We start from the raw sequence: 14590 nt of genomic DNA on the forward strand, positions 1-14590 counted from the left end.
AATTTATATAGCAGATGCATTGATTTTAGTGGTTCTTATGTTCTCACGATAAGTGTGGTTCTCATTATATATATATATATATATATATATATATATATAGGGAGAGGTTCAAATAAGAACCACTAATAAAATAAGAACGGAGAACCATTTTAAGCCATTCGATCATCAAGATCTACGGTGGATGCATCATCTTGGTGGATGGATGCAGGTGCTGGGTTCAAATCCTGAAGGGAGCAAAAAAATTATTTTTTTCGGATGCATTAAATTTAATAGCAGATGCAGTAATTTTATTGGTTCTTATGTTCTCACAATAATTGTGGTTCTCATTATAACCGCACCCTATATATATATATATGATGTATTCGGTTCCACAAATTTTCTTTTCTTTTCTTTTATTTTCTTTTCGGTTCAAGGTATGATCAATACATATGTTTTGTAGGTTTAAAAAAAAATACTCCATATGTTTTGTATATTGATGATTAGCACCAAAAAATTAAATACATAAATTTAATACTGAAGTGTAACATGTGTTTCTTTGACGGGCAAACTTGCCAACTTGGCCATATATATAACGGATCTAAAATCTGAATTTTTGTATGAAATTAAACAAATTTATATATAGGGCTTAAAACCCTCGAAATTTGTGATGTGGATGTGGGTTTGCTTGAGCTCTCCCTAGCTCACCTCTTATGTGTGTGTGTGAGAGAGAGAGAGAGATGTGCAATATTGCTGAAAAATAAGACCTACGAGAGAAAGAAATTCTTAAAAATACAACACCGATCGAATTCGAAAGGAAAAGAAAAACAATACATGAATGAAATAGAGATACATATATGAAAAAAGAAAAGAAGACAATGATTTGGGGTGAAGTTGGGCCCAAAATCTGATGGAAGTGGGTGTGGTCTTAAGCCCTGGAATCCATAGCCATGATTGCACTAAGATTCATTGGATAAACATACTTATTTGTGCCCATCAAGATTTGTTGGACTATCAACCTATTCGCCTTTTCAGTAGGATGAAATGGATCCCAGAAAACATATGCATCTCTATTTGAGCACAAATTCGACAACGGCGTACAAAGCCCCAGCCCATTATATGGGCCCTGTCCACAACAAGCTTCCTTTGAGGTTGTAAATCCTGCCCAAATACATACTCCATATAAGAAAAACGTCAAAGGAATTCACATATCCAATTTTGCAACTCAAAGATTTAGTATTGTAAGTGACGCATAAGATTTGATGTGTATATGAATAAATAAAAATTAGAAAAGATTAGAGGTACATACCAAATTGTGTAGGATTGGAAATGAAATCCATATGCATTTGATTAGTGTTGGCTGCAATGTACACGTCTTTAGCATACTCATGGTTAAGCTGTTTAAGCATTTGAACAAGTTGAGGGTTGAAGAGTGATGCAGCCTTCATCAAGTCTTGTGCGCATTCGCCTCTCCTACTATGTTGTGCCAGCTCGGCCGGCACGCACCCCAACGGCCCCGTTCCCGTCACTAGAACTCGACGAGCTCCAAGCTTATAGAGTCTCTGCAACATTATATTCATTCATTCATCAAATACACTAGCTAGCTCCATCCATTATTGAAGTTATATATTGAGTTTCTAATTTTACCTGCAGGACCTTTTTGTACTCGGAGATGACAAATGGCACATATTTTTGGAGAGAGTATTGTTGAGATCTTGCAGAATAAGGGACCAAATAATAATTATTGACAAAATCATTTCCTCCCAAAGTAATAAGAACGAGTGATTCTTTCACATGTTTGTGGGCTTTCTCTTTGCCAACTAGTCCCTTCAATCTTTGCTGGTATTCCTCGAAATAATCAAGCTGTTGGTATATCCTAATTATGTTAGCCTGCAAACGAAAATAACTTTTTTTATATTTCAGAAATTCCAATCTACTACTAATTAATTGAAATAACTTACAAATTGATATCCAGTATCATTAAGCACTCCAACGCCAGCAGAAGCAAAGTTGGCACCAATTAGTAGATTTTTCCCTCTAAGCTCTGGACTCAAGTATGGCAATGTAGGTTCCCAACCCATTTTCTCACCTATGGATTAATCACATTTTCTCAAAAGTAATTAGCCACAAAACTAATTGCACGTTAAACAATATTGATTTTTAGCAAATAAAGTGAATCTATTTATAGATAAATATTATCACAACATACTGATTATATCGGGGATGTTGAGGCCGTTGGAGAAACGTCCGGTGGGACGGTGCAACGGGTAATCGATCCCATACGGTGGTGAATCAGCCCTAGCGGTGGTGGCCAAGTAATTGTTGTTGCCATTGTCCACCAACGAATCTCCAAACACAAAGAATGCCTTGGATTCGGCTTCAACTATTAAGCCTTTCAATATTAAAACCAACCAAAATATTGATATGGGACCTAACAAATTACCTAACTTTGCCATTTGTTATGAGATAAAAGTACCAAATGTTTGGTAGTTTTTCAATATGATCTCTTTTTATAAGATCGTGTTCGATGCTTGAAACACTCAGAGGACTACATATTTATATGTGCGTAAATGTACAATTATAAGTTAGGAGTGGTTCGTTTTAATTTGACCAAAATTTGAGTATCAAAACTCTAGAGATAATCAAGTAGGAGAACTAGGGTTTGATGGGTAGGGGTTTAATCATTTGGTGCATTGTGGTCAAAGTTGAGGCTGCCTAGGTTTTAATGATTTAGTTGGTAATTGTTTTGTCATGCTTTAATTGGTTCCATTTCCCGCAATTACCAAAACATGTATATCTATTTTTTTATTTTTGATAAATTTATATAATATATAAAAGAGGAGTTTTCTCCCTCCATTACTTCTCTCTCTTCTCCCATTAATTTTTTCACTATATATTCTCTCTCTTTTTTTATAATTTTAATTCTTTTTCAAATATCGTCAAATTTAGTTTATGAAGAAATATTCAATATGCATATTTAAGTTCATAAAAAGATCTTTAATATATATGATATAAAAATCATCAAATCTCAATTTAAAATGAATAGGTTATTAAAATTTTTAAAATATTTTATTTTCTTTCTCTTTGTTAAAATTTTACAATTTTTTTATTTATATCTGTATATGAAAATATTTATTTATTTATTATTATGTGGAATAATCTATAATAATAATGTGTATATTCATTTTTATTATCAAATAATTAAAAATTATTTAATAATTATAATTATCATTACACTTTATACATAGATGCAAATTATGTTTTAAAATTTGAGATTTTATTGAGTAATTTATATTTTATTTTTAAATCATATTTTACATTTATTTATATTTTGATTATGTTTAATATTTATATTTATTTATTTATTTAAAATGTCATTTAATTTCAATTTCACCGTGCATCGCACGGATGGACGTACTAGTTACATAAATAATAAAGAAATTTTAAAGAACGCGCGACGGAGGATTCGAACCCAGGGCCTCAGGTTTTGGGCATTAACTTCCTACCACTACGCCAATACACGCGTATTATATCTATTTTTTTTTGTTCATGATAACTGTAAGCTTTAAATAATACTCTCCCCGTCCCAGTAAACACAACTCGTTATCATTTGGCACGGTAATTAAGAATAAAAAGTAATTAAAAGATAAAAGTAATACTCCTAGAAAGTGACCGGAGCTCACAATTTTTTGTAAGAGAAAATAATTTTCTTTTTTAGAATGAGTCATTATTAATGGAAAAGATAAATATATATATATATATATATATATATATATATATATATAGGGGGCCGCTCCAATGAGACCCCCTAATTTTAGTGAGATCTAGGGCACGATTTGGTGCGTTTATTTTATCAATCCTATGGCTGATATTGTATCTGGAGGGTGATTTTTTTTCGCAGGGTTCGAATCCTGGAGGGAGCATAATATTTTAAATTTTGTTATTCATCAGTATATACTGCATTGTTCATCAGTATATACGGCCTTGTTCATCAGTATATATGTCTTATTCATTACGAATTTTTTAAATTTTATTTTTCATCAGTATATACATCTTGTTCATTAGATATACGTTTTGTTCATTAGTATTATATGTCTTATTCATTGTCATAGTGTTTCACGAAAAATAGGGGGTCTCACTGGAGCGCGCCCCTATATATATATATATATATATATATATATATATATATATATATATATATATATATATACTCCATCCATCCACCAATTCGTGTCCTAATTTTTCATTTTGGTCCGTCCACTAATTTGTGTCTTACTTATTTTTAGTAACTATTTCCTTAACAAATAAAGCATTTTTTCTTAAAAGTCGTGCCTCCTTCTCCACTCAACATATGAACAATACATTTTTTTAAAAAAAACTCGTGCCCCCTTCCCCTAAAACACGAATTGGAGGACGGTGTCATTATTAAAGTATAAAGTAATCCAACATATTTGAAAGGGATATATATATATATATATATATAGGGTGTGGTTCTAGAGAGAACTACATTATTTGTGAGAACGAGAGAACCATCAAATCTAATGCATCCACTGTAAAAATTAATGCATTCGTTGTTAAAATTAATGCACTAAAAAAATTAAAAAAAAATGCTCCCTTCAGGATTCGAACCCAGGATCTGCATTCATCCAACAAGATGATGCATCCACCGTAGATCTTGATGATCGAATGGCTGAAAATGGTTCTCTGGTCTTCTTTTATTTATGGTTCTTTCTTGAACCTCTCCCTATATATATATATATATATATATATATATATATAGAGAGAGAGAGAGAGAGAGAGAGAGAGAAAGGTTAAACAGAGAATGATAAGTATTTAGAGAAAGGAGAATTAATCTGGATCATCCAATCTAACAAATCTAATGGTCATTTGTTTTTCAATATATTTTCTATTATTAAATCCGAAAAGGTTAATTTTGTACTTTGATATTTTCGGCCAGCTTGTTTTAAGGGAAACAAATCTTAATTTATCTATTTTTATTTGGTAAGATTTGATTCTCAATATCTATTCTAATCTCTCTACCGTAAATTCTTCTTCTGTAAAATCTCTTCTTCTGTAAAATCTTCTCTTCTAAAACCTCTTCATCTCCTTATTATACCGAAAATCTGTAAGTCATGGAAAGCTTCAAGTCGGCGGCCATGGAGGATTTAGGTAATAGTTTTCATTTTTCTGTAGATACGCTTTTTCCATCTACATCATTATACCGAAAACATGTAATTATTCAGAAAAGTTTCTCGTTCTGTAGGAATAATTGTGTTAAGTTCTGTATATGATTAGTCTATCTACACCATTATGTCAACATCTCTTATAGTGCGTTCATACTTGTTCGGTTTATTTAACTTTTCTGTTCGTTTTGTGATGATGTTTATTCATTTCTCATTTGTCTTCTGAATTCCCATTTTTTATTTTTTTTTCTTTTTAAAGTGGGCGTCATATTTCGCTACTCTTTTCCAGTTTACTGTTATATTATTAATCTAGCATTAACAGTTCATCAAACTTTAGTTTTAATGGCTCACCATTTAGATTTTGCGTGAGTATTCTAAGTAAAACATATTTTTTTGTTGTTTTGAAGAATTTCCGGCGTCTTTAGAAGATGAAACAATTGAACTTGTATTTCCGGAATGCGATGCTAAAAGCAAACCGTTTGAGGGGCAGATATTTGCAACTTTAGAATTAGCATGTCAGTTCTACAAAGACTATGCAAAACTATGCGGCTTTGCAGCTAGAAAAAGTACAAGCACAAAAGTTGATGGTACAATTGTAACATACTATATGTTATGCAATAGAGAAGGCCATCCTCCTGTACCAGATGTGTTGTTGATGCCTGAAAGTGGAAGTTCAATAAAAAAACGTAAGAAAACATCATGCAAGGTGAAGTGCATGGCACGAATTATTTTTCAATTTTTGGATTTGGGTGTAATAAGGTTCGTACGTTCAACGAGGGTCATAACCACACCATGGTTCCTACTGTATCTCGACACCTTATGCCCGTCAACTAGCCTGTTACTCCCGTCCATCAGATGTGGATTACTTCTGCCATTAAAGCACGTATTGGGTCTATGAGATCTTTTCGCATGTACAGAGAGATTGTGGACAAATATGAAGACATTGGATGCACTAGTGATGATTTCAAAAATTTTGCTCATGAGCTCTATGTTTACACACGTGATTCAGATGCTCACATGATTTTAGAAACATTCAAGAATAAAAAAGAGTTAGGCAATGGCTTCCAATATTTCTACGAGGTAGACGATGAGAACAGGCTGGTTCGGTTGATTTGGACCGACGAAACATCTGTCAAAAACTACAAATTATTTGGTGAAGCCGTGTCCTTTGATGCAATATACAATACCAACAGGTATTTATATGTTCGCTGTCATATGTTATTCTGTTCGTTTTCTTTTGTTAACTGTTCGTTTTATCAGTTACGTTGGTATTTTTTTATTTTTTGCATATGTTATTTTGGCCACTGTTTGTATTGTCTTTGACAACCGTCCATTGTTTTCAGTCTTACCAGTTTCATATCTTGATTCGCCAGGTATAAATTGATCTTCACACCATTCACCGGTAGGGATAACCATGGCAAGTGTTTGTCATTTGGTGCAGCCATTATATCTCGAGAAGACGTTGATTCTTATTCTTGGGTTTTGGAGAAGTTTGTGGAATGCGTGGGAAATGCCCCACCACTATTAATAACTGATCAAGATCCAGGGTTGAAAAAGGCTGCCGCGTCTGTGTGGCCTGAAACACGTCACAGATACTGCATGTGGCATATTATAATCAAGGTGGCTGAGAAGTTGCCGTCAAGATTGAGGGATAGCACTGATTTCAAGACCAAGTTTGGGAAAATTGTGTGGACTGATTTGGTTGAGCCTCATTTTTTTGAGGAGAGTTGGAAAAATCTCGTGGATGAATTCGACTTGTTGGATAATAGATGGTTTTCAGATATGTTTGATGATCGTTCACACTGGATCCCAGCATATTTTAGAGATGTGAGTATGAGTGGATTATTCAGAACGACATCGTTGTCAGAGAGCGAGAATAGTTACTTTAAACGGTTTCTTAACAAGAACGGAAATATTATGATGTTGTACATGCACTATTGCAGTGCATTGGAGGCTCAACGTCATAATTATCATAAGATTACTCTTGCTGACGAGACTGGTGTTCTCCCCTTGAAGACGAGCCTTAAAATAGAGAAGCATGCTTCATCTATATACACCAACAACATATTCAAGGAGGTACAAGAAGAGATATATGCTTCTCAATCCTATTGCAACATGTATAAGATGGAGGATCAAGCCGATGAGAGCATATATACTGTGCATGACAATGTTGATGGGAAATTTGTGGTGCGACACAGACTGGCTGACAGTCATTCATTTTGTAGCTGCAACCTGTTCGTCAGAAAAGGTATTCTGTGCAAACACATTTTTCTTGCATTTCGCACATTGCAAGTGGATAGAATTCCTGATAAATACATATCAATTCGCTGGAGCAAGTTTAGAATTTTGTCGGCCATGGTTCCTGGACTTGAGCTCGGTAGTGCCCCTAGCGAAAAATCTGTTATTGGTAACAATCAGTTTTTCAATGTTCTTTGCAATTGTGTTGGGTATGTCGGTGACAATCAAGAGCTACGTGAAGAACTACTTGCAGCGCTGATTGAAGTGGAAAAAAGGTTTTCAAAGGACGGCAGTATAGAGTCTAAGATCGAAGCTAAGCATAGGCTTTTCAATGATTTTTATGGTATTGCACCACCTGAAACACCATCTGTTTTACCTCCGCTCATAGCGAAAACCAAAGGCAGTGGCACTGGTGGAAGAAGAAAATCAAACCAAGAGAAAGCCATGGTTCTTGCTCAGAAGCCAATGCGTAATTGCAAGAAGTGCAATACGATGGGGCATCATGATTCAAGGAATTGCCCAACAAAAAAGACTTCGCATTGATTATTTTATTTAAGTTGGTTGAATTTTTATTTTTTCTTATTATTGTGAACCTTTACCTATTTAATTTTCAAGAACTATGGTGAACTTTTTAATTTGATATCATATTGTTTGGGTTTTTTATAACCTTTATTCGAATAAAGGCTATGCATTAACACCATTGTCTTATTAAATTCACGCATGGAAAAAATATATTTATTTTTTCGCGTAATATTTTATGTGTTCAGTACTTTTATATAGGTCGTTCAAATATTATTTGTGTTCTGTTCATTTTAGTCATTGTTTATGTGAAATATTTTATATGTTCAGAAATATATTTATTTTTTCGCGAAAAATTTTATTCGTTCACTACTTTTATATACGTCGTTCAAGTATTATATGTGTTCTGTTCATTTTAGTCATTGTTTGGAAAAAAAATTTACACGTTCATTATTTATATATTATTCGTTCAAACATTACACATAATCTGTTCATTATAGTTAGCCAAAAAACCGTATGTATCATTATGACAGTTATCGTATCAAAAAACCGTATGTATCATTAATCTGTTCCTTTAGTTAGCCAAACATTATATATAGGCAGATAATTTAACTCATTGAATAAAATGCAATTACCATAAATTAATCAAAACAATTTAGATAGTAAAAAAAAAAAACAGGTCATTTAACTTATGTTCATAATATTTCAAATCAATCTAAGAGCATAACATCTCTAAGAAAAAACGAGCATTGTTGGAAACTGATAATTAAAATATGTCCAGAAATCTAGATAATTAAACTCCCATAAAAATGAAGCTAACTCATCCGGCCAATAATGAATTTATGTTAACAGATGGATCAAGACAAATCTCATGATATTCTTTTGCAGCAGACTCCTGAATCTCCTTTTTCTTATCGTTATGATTCCATGATATTATGGACGAGCAATACCTCACGCGCATTCGAGATAACTGGCGTGCACCTACGTTGTACATGTCACACTTCCAATTTGATGAAATATCTCCCATGAAGGTTTCCAAATGTCGCATAAGATAAATAGCCGTGTCCAATGTATTTCGCTTGTCCGCCCACTTCAACTTGACAATATGTATTTTTGAATTAGCCACAGTTTTTGCCTTAATGGTCTCCTCTTTGTAGTTGAGATAATACGCCAACAGTGTACGCTGCAATGAAAAGTAATAAATGATTACTGTTGAACACATGTATATACATTGCTCGTAGTTGAAAATACTTACAACTTTAATGCAAATGCTCACATACTTTCCCAGATCATTATCATCTGATATATCTACGAGACTATCCAGCACGAAGATTCGTTCCCTTTTTAAATCCACACACAAAGCAAAGTACTGGTTTTGTTCAACAACTGGAAAGAAGAACTGTCCAACAACAAATATATTTATAAGTAATAGTTACATTACAATGGTTATTGTATAAATCGAAAGTAATTGCTTACCATATCAATTTTCCCAACTGGTTTTTTTGCCAAACTCGTTCAACTCAACATATAATGACGATCCGCCCACATTCTGCACTACTCTTTTTGTTTTTTTAACGGGTGAGATGCCAGCTGCAAATTCGCACATTTATCAGTAACTCCTCAAAAACGAACAGGAGCCGAATAGCAAATGAACAAACAATATACCATCGACAGCCTTTCCTTTCCCCTTTCGTACGAGCCATTGGATTCAAAATACCTACAACAGCATAACAACAAAGGTTAAAAATAAAAAACAAACTAAAAAAACCATTCGACATCCGTACACGCTTTTCTCAAAATGGAATTAAAGTTAAGGTAAAGGTGAATAACAACAAAAATGATGTAAAGTATATTAATCAGTGGGGGACCATTTTTTTGCATCTGTACATATCAACCAACACCTAGAATTCTTTAATCAAATAGAATAAAAATCAATTGTATAAAGCCCAACATATCATGGCCAACGACTTCTATTTTCCACAAAAGTTTTCGATATTCAGGGAAAATCAATTGTTCAAATCATAAAACCCAAAACCTTTTATATTCGAACCAAAAATTCCTCTAAATTTTCGAACAAGTCGCCGACGGTTCGAGAAAGAAGTTCAGAGAGAATTTGCGTTCGAAACCCTATATTTTATTGTTCGAAAAATCCAAACCAAATGTGAAAAAAAATCAGCGAAAGATCAAAGAAAACCTACCTGGATAGGCGCCGTCGCCGTATGCTCAAATTTCCTATGGAGAAACCCTAGCTACCGTGAGAATCGTGGAAGACAAAGTGGAATTGTGGTGACTGTTCAAATCATCTTCAAGACGGTAGATAGGAGTAAAAAACGGGAACTACCTTATTTACTCTAATTGGATTTTACCCAACTACCCTTAAATCAATTAAAAACGAGTTTTGAACAGATTAATTGGTAAATAATAATTTTTGCCAGATTATATATCAACCGCTCGATTCATTAAAAACTAGGGATGAGATTTATTCTCTATTCTCTATACATAGGGTCATTCTTTGTTTGATGAGAATAAGGCTTGTATTAAAGGAAAAGAAAAAGAGTACAAAACATCCAAGAAAGCGCAAAAGAGAGCAAACAAAAAACCGAGCCTCATTAAAACCTTCTAAGAAGAAGAGACCTTAGAAGGAAAAAGAGTACTCGTGAAAGACTCACATCCGGTTCAGGAGCGGGAAGAGACAACTTCAGGAGTTCCAGCCTAACCATCACCCCTAAGAAGCTCGGCTCAAGAAAACCGGAAGAAGAAGAACCAAGAAAGAAAACAGGAGACCAACAACAAAAGAAAACAACCCAACCAAAGCCCAAGGGAACCAACGAACCTGCTTATATAACCATACGGATATGACTATGCGTCGACATATCCCTTGCAACCGCAATCCGAATCTCCTCAATCGCAAAAGGCCACCAGCCTTCATGCCGATCATCATTGGCCATAATATCTGCCGGTTGATTACCCTCACGGTAAATATGCGAGACCATCAAAGAAAAATCCCGAAGCAGGCGAAGAGTATGCTGCCAAAACGCCCTAAATCTCCAAGGAACATCACTCGAGCGAGAGTACAAAAGGTGAACCACATACATAGAGTCAGCCTCAACCCACAAATGCCGCCAGCCTCGGGTATGAGCAATGTGAATAGCATAGATCACAGCCAACAATTCCGCCTCGAAAGCAAAGCCGTTGCCGCCTTTAAAATGAAAACAACCTCGGACATGAGACCACTTGTCTCGAAAAACCCCACCCGCAGCAATAACTCCAGGAGCTCCCGCCGCCGAGCCATCTGTATTAACTTTAATCCATTGACCAACGGGAGGCCACCAGTGAACCTCCATCATACAGGGGGGAGGAGCAGCACGGCTCCTCACCCCAATCGCACGAGTGATCGAATAGTCAGCCCAAGAATTAGAAATATTACCCAACTTCCGGAAAACCCCATCAATCTCCATAAAGTAAGCCTTGACAAAGGCCAAAACCGCACGTCTATCAAAGCACAAATCCTCAAAAATAAGCGCATTGCGTCCCGACCAGATACGCCACATCAGAGTGATAATTCCCGCCTTCCAATAAGAACCAATTTGGGAACTCCAAGATAGATTCCAAGCCAGAACTAAGAAGGAATGAATATCCATGCACCCCAAGAGATTCTCTTTACCAAACCAACCTAAAAAATCAGTCCAAAGAGGGCGAACACACGAGCACTCCCAAAGCACATGCGAAATCGTCTCACTATCTCGGAGACACAAAGAACAAGCATTGGGCGCAATTAAACCTTGCCGGATCAGAACATCAATAGTAGGTAAGCGCCCATGGAGGACACGCCAACAGAGAATAGATCTCCTCATCGGAATAAAGTCCTCCCAGATCCATTTGCCCCAGCTAACAGCAGGAAAACGATGGCAAATATTAGAAAAAGCCAAAGAGGCCGAAACCTCACCCTTAACCGACTGTTTCCAATATCTCGTATCCCTCTGGCCGCCCATCGGAATACACAGAATATCATCCACAATATCAGGATAACGAGAAACAAAGGATGTCGTGAAATGCCAAACACCATCATAAAAATAATCACTAACCGAGAAGCTCAGAAAATCATGCATATATATCGGAATTTTAAGTTTATCCACAAGCTTGTACCCAAGCCAATCATCCCGCCAAAAGTAAGTATGCTCACCACGGTCAATACAAACATAAGAATCATCCACCAACTGATTGACGTTCTTTGTTTAACTTGACCCTATATATATATATATATGTATATATATATATATATATATATATATATATATATATATATATATATAGGGGGCCGCTCCAATGAGACCCCATAATTTTAGTGAGATCTAGGGCACGATCTGGTGCATTTATTTTATCAATCCTATGGCTGATATTGTATCTGGAGGGTGATTTTTTTTCACAGGGTTCGAATCCTGGAGGGAGCAGACTATTTTAAATTTTGGTATTCATCAGTATATACTGTATTGTTCATCAGTATATACGGCCATGTTCATCAGTATATATGTCTTATTCATTACGAATTTTTAAAATTTTATTTTTCATCAGTATATACATCTTGTTCATTAGATATACGTTTTGTTCATTAGTATTACTCCCTCCGTCCACGAAATGAGTACCCATTTGTGGACGGCACGGGTTTTAAGAAATGTATGGAGTGTAGTGTGAATAGTTTAAGGGTCCCACTTTTTTAGTGTATTAATTAAATAGATGTGTGGGGTACACTTGCCAAAAAGGGAAATGGGTACTCATTTCGTGGACGGACGAAAAAGGAAATATGGGTACTCATTTCGTGGACGGAGGGAGTATATGTCTTATTCATTATACTCATGTTACACGAAAAATAGGGGGTCTCACTGGAGCGCGCCCCTATATATATATATATATATATATATATATATATATATATATGGTGTGGTTCTAGAGAGAACTACATTATTTGTGAGAACGTGAGAACCATCAAATCTAATGCATTCACTGTAAAAATTAATGCATTCGCTGTTAAAATTAATGCACTCAAAAAAATAAAAAAAAAATTGCTCCCTTCAGGATTCGAACCCAGGATCTGCATTCATCCAACAAGATGATACATCCACCGTAGATCTTGATAATCGAATGACTGAAATTGGTTCTCCGTTCTTTATTTATTTATGATTCTTTCTTGAACGTCTCCCTCTATATATATATATATATATATATATAAACTTACATATTTTAACTTTTTTTAATTGATGAATAAATAATTTTGAACATTATATATTTTAACTTTTTGAGTGGAGTTTGAAAATAACCACTTTTGAATAGTAAAAAATAAAAAAATAAAAAAATAAAAATTAGCCATACTTACCATTTTACCCTTCACATAAAAAACTTAAAAATTATCCACTGATTTTTGAGTTGTGAATTCGAGTTTTAAACCTTGAATTCACAAAATGTTAGTCGTGAATTCGAGTTTTAAAGCTAAATAGAAATAATGTTGGTTGTGAATTCAAATTTTAAAACTCGAATTCACGACTAACATTATTTCTAGTTGTGAATTCAAGGTTGAATTCACAACTAGAAATAGTGCTAGTCGTGAATTCGAGCTTTAAAGTTAGAATTCACAACTAGAAATAGCTAGTGTCGGTTATGAATTCAAGCTTTAAAACTCAAATTCACAATCAACACTCTCGATTCAAAAATCAATACTCTCGATTCAGTTGTGAATTTATCGCATTTGTTGGGAACTTAATGAAATATCATATTCCTTGTTTTGATGATACCAAAATCAGTAGGCCTTCCTTGTAATAGACTAGAACAGTTCGAACTCAAGTGTTAGAGTTCTTTTTCTAGTTTTGTTGTTGTTCTGAAGATTGAAGACTGAAGCCGGAGGACTGAAGACTGAAGACTGAAGTTGCCAACTGATGTGACGATTAAGGCAAAGTCAAATACTGATATTTGACTAACCAGTCCAAGAATTAGTTACGACTGATTATTTAAATGCGAGCCACGTGGATTCAGTAGACTGATATTAAAATCAAGTATCAGTTAAACATTCTTCCTCGGACTGAACCTCTAAAGTTTAAAGGAAGCCACGCACTCCAGAAATACAGCCGCATTAAATGCAGAGATCTCAAGATCATCCTTTCTCTGCAGAGGCCCTTCCTTTTTGGTGATTACCTTTTCAGAGATGTCCTATCTCCTGCTCCTCAAAGTAGTCGTTCTCACCAAACAAAGGAACCTCGAAGATTGAAGCCTCAACCCAAGTTGAAATTACTCTCTAACGGAAGAATTCTTGAAGACCATTTCAGCCAACGGATCTATTCAAGACCTCTCCTATAAATAGAGCTCGAGGATCACTTCAATCTTCACCGATTCAACTACATAAGCTGAAACGCTGCCGAATTCGTCACTCAGCATTCAAAGTCATTCCAAAGTTTGAATCGAAGAAGATAATCACAAAGCCAAAAATCAGTCACTGCTGATTACATACATTCTCTTAGAACTTAGGCAAATATTGTATATCCAAAGCCTAGGTATAACTGATTACAGAGAACTTGTTCTTTGTAATCTAGTTGGCAAGTTTTCGAACCTCTTTTCAACCGACCGAATTGAGAGTTTGAGTTGTAAGGAGTTCAGACCAGTGTTCTGACTCCAAGAGATCTTAGTCT

At 34.9% G+C, this 14590-nt stretch overlaps 2 protein-coding genes across 2 annotated transcripts; one reads left to right on the plus strand and one right to left on the minus strand.

Moving 5' to 3' along the window:
• Window positions 1–749: 749 nt before the first annotated feature.
• On the minus strand, window positions 750–2505 carry LOC131001928 (GDSL esterase/lipase At5g33370-like). The gene is made up of 5 exons (XM_057928576.1): window positions 2186–2505; window positions 1938–2065; window positions 1624–1866; window positions 1286–1538; window positions 750–1137 (listed from the first exon to the last, which is right to left on the minus strand). The coding sequence occupies exons 1-5, from the start codon at window positions 2430–2432 to the stop codon at window positions 905–907; spliced, it is 1104 nt and encodes a 367-aa protein (XP_057784559.1). The 5' UTR covers window positions 2433–2505; the 3' UTR covers window positions 750–904.
• A 2603-nt stretch (window positions 2506–5108) lies between these two features.
• Window positions 5109–7940, plus strand: LOC130998205 (protein FAR1-RELATED SEQUENCE 5-like). The gene is made up of 4 exons (XM_057923635.1): window positions 5109–5145; window positions 5567–5865; window positions 5994–6352; window positions 6533–7940. The coding sequence occupies exons 1-4, from the start codon at window positions 5109–5111 to the stop codon at window positions 7938–7940; spliced, it is 2103 nt and encodes a 700-aa protein (XP_057779618.1).
• Window positions 7941–14590: the final 6650 nt, after the last annotated feature.

This window comes from Salvia miltiorrhiza, chromosome 8 (genome assembly GCF_028751815.1).
Source record: "Salvia miltiorrhiza cultivar Shanhuang (shh) chromosome 8, IMPLAD_Smil_shh, whole genome shotgun sequence".
Taxonomy (NCBI): Eukaryota; Viridiplantae; Streptophyta; class Magnoliopsida; order Lamiales; family Lamiaceae; genus Salvia; species Salvia miltiorrhiza.

Bases quoted from the DNA above. Each gene is read 5' to 3' on its own strand.
- LOC131001928 (XM_057928576.1), bottom strand. From the start codon at position 2,432: ATGGCAAAGTTAGGTAATTTGTTAGGTCCCATATCAATATTTTGGTTG. The intron at 1,539-1,623 runs GTAAAATTAGAA...ATAATGTTGCAG, and splicing joins AGTACAAAAAGGTCCTGCAG to AGACTCTATAAGCTTGGAGC. The intron at 1,138-1,285 runs GTATGTACCTCT...GTATTTGGGCAG, and splicing joins TTCCAATCCTACACAATTTG to GATTTACAACCTCAAAGGAA.
- LOC130998205 (XM_057923635.1), top strand. From the start codon at position 5,109: ATGGAAAGCTTCAAGTCGGCGGCCATGGAGGATTTAG. The intron at 5,866-5,993 runs GTGAAGTGCATG...CCCGTCAACTAG, and splicing joins GTAAGAAAACATCATGCAAG to CCTGTTACTCCCGTCCATCA. The intron at 6,353-6,532 runs GTATTTATATGT...TTGATTCGCCAG, and splicing joins GCAATATACAATACCAACAG to GTATAAATTGATCTTCACAC.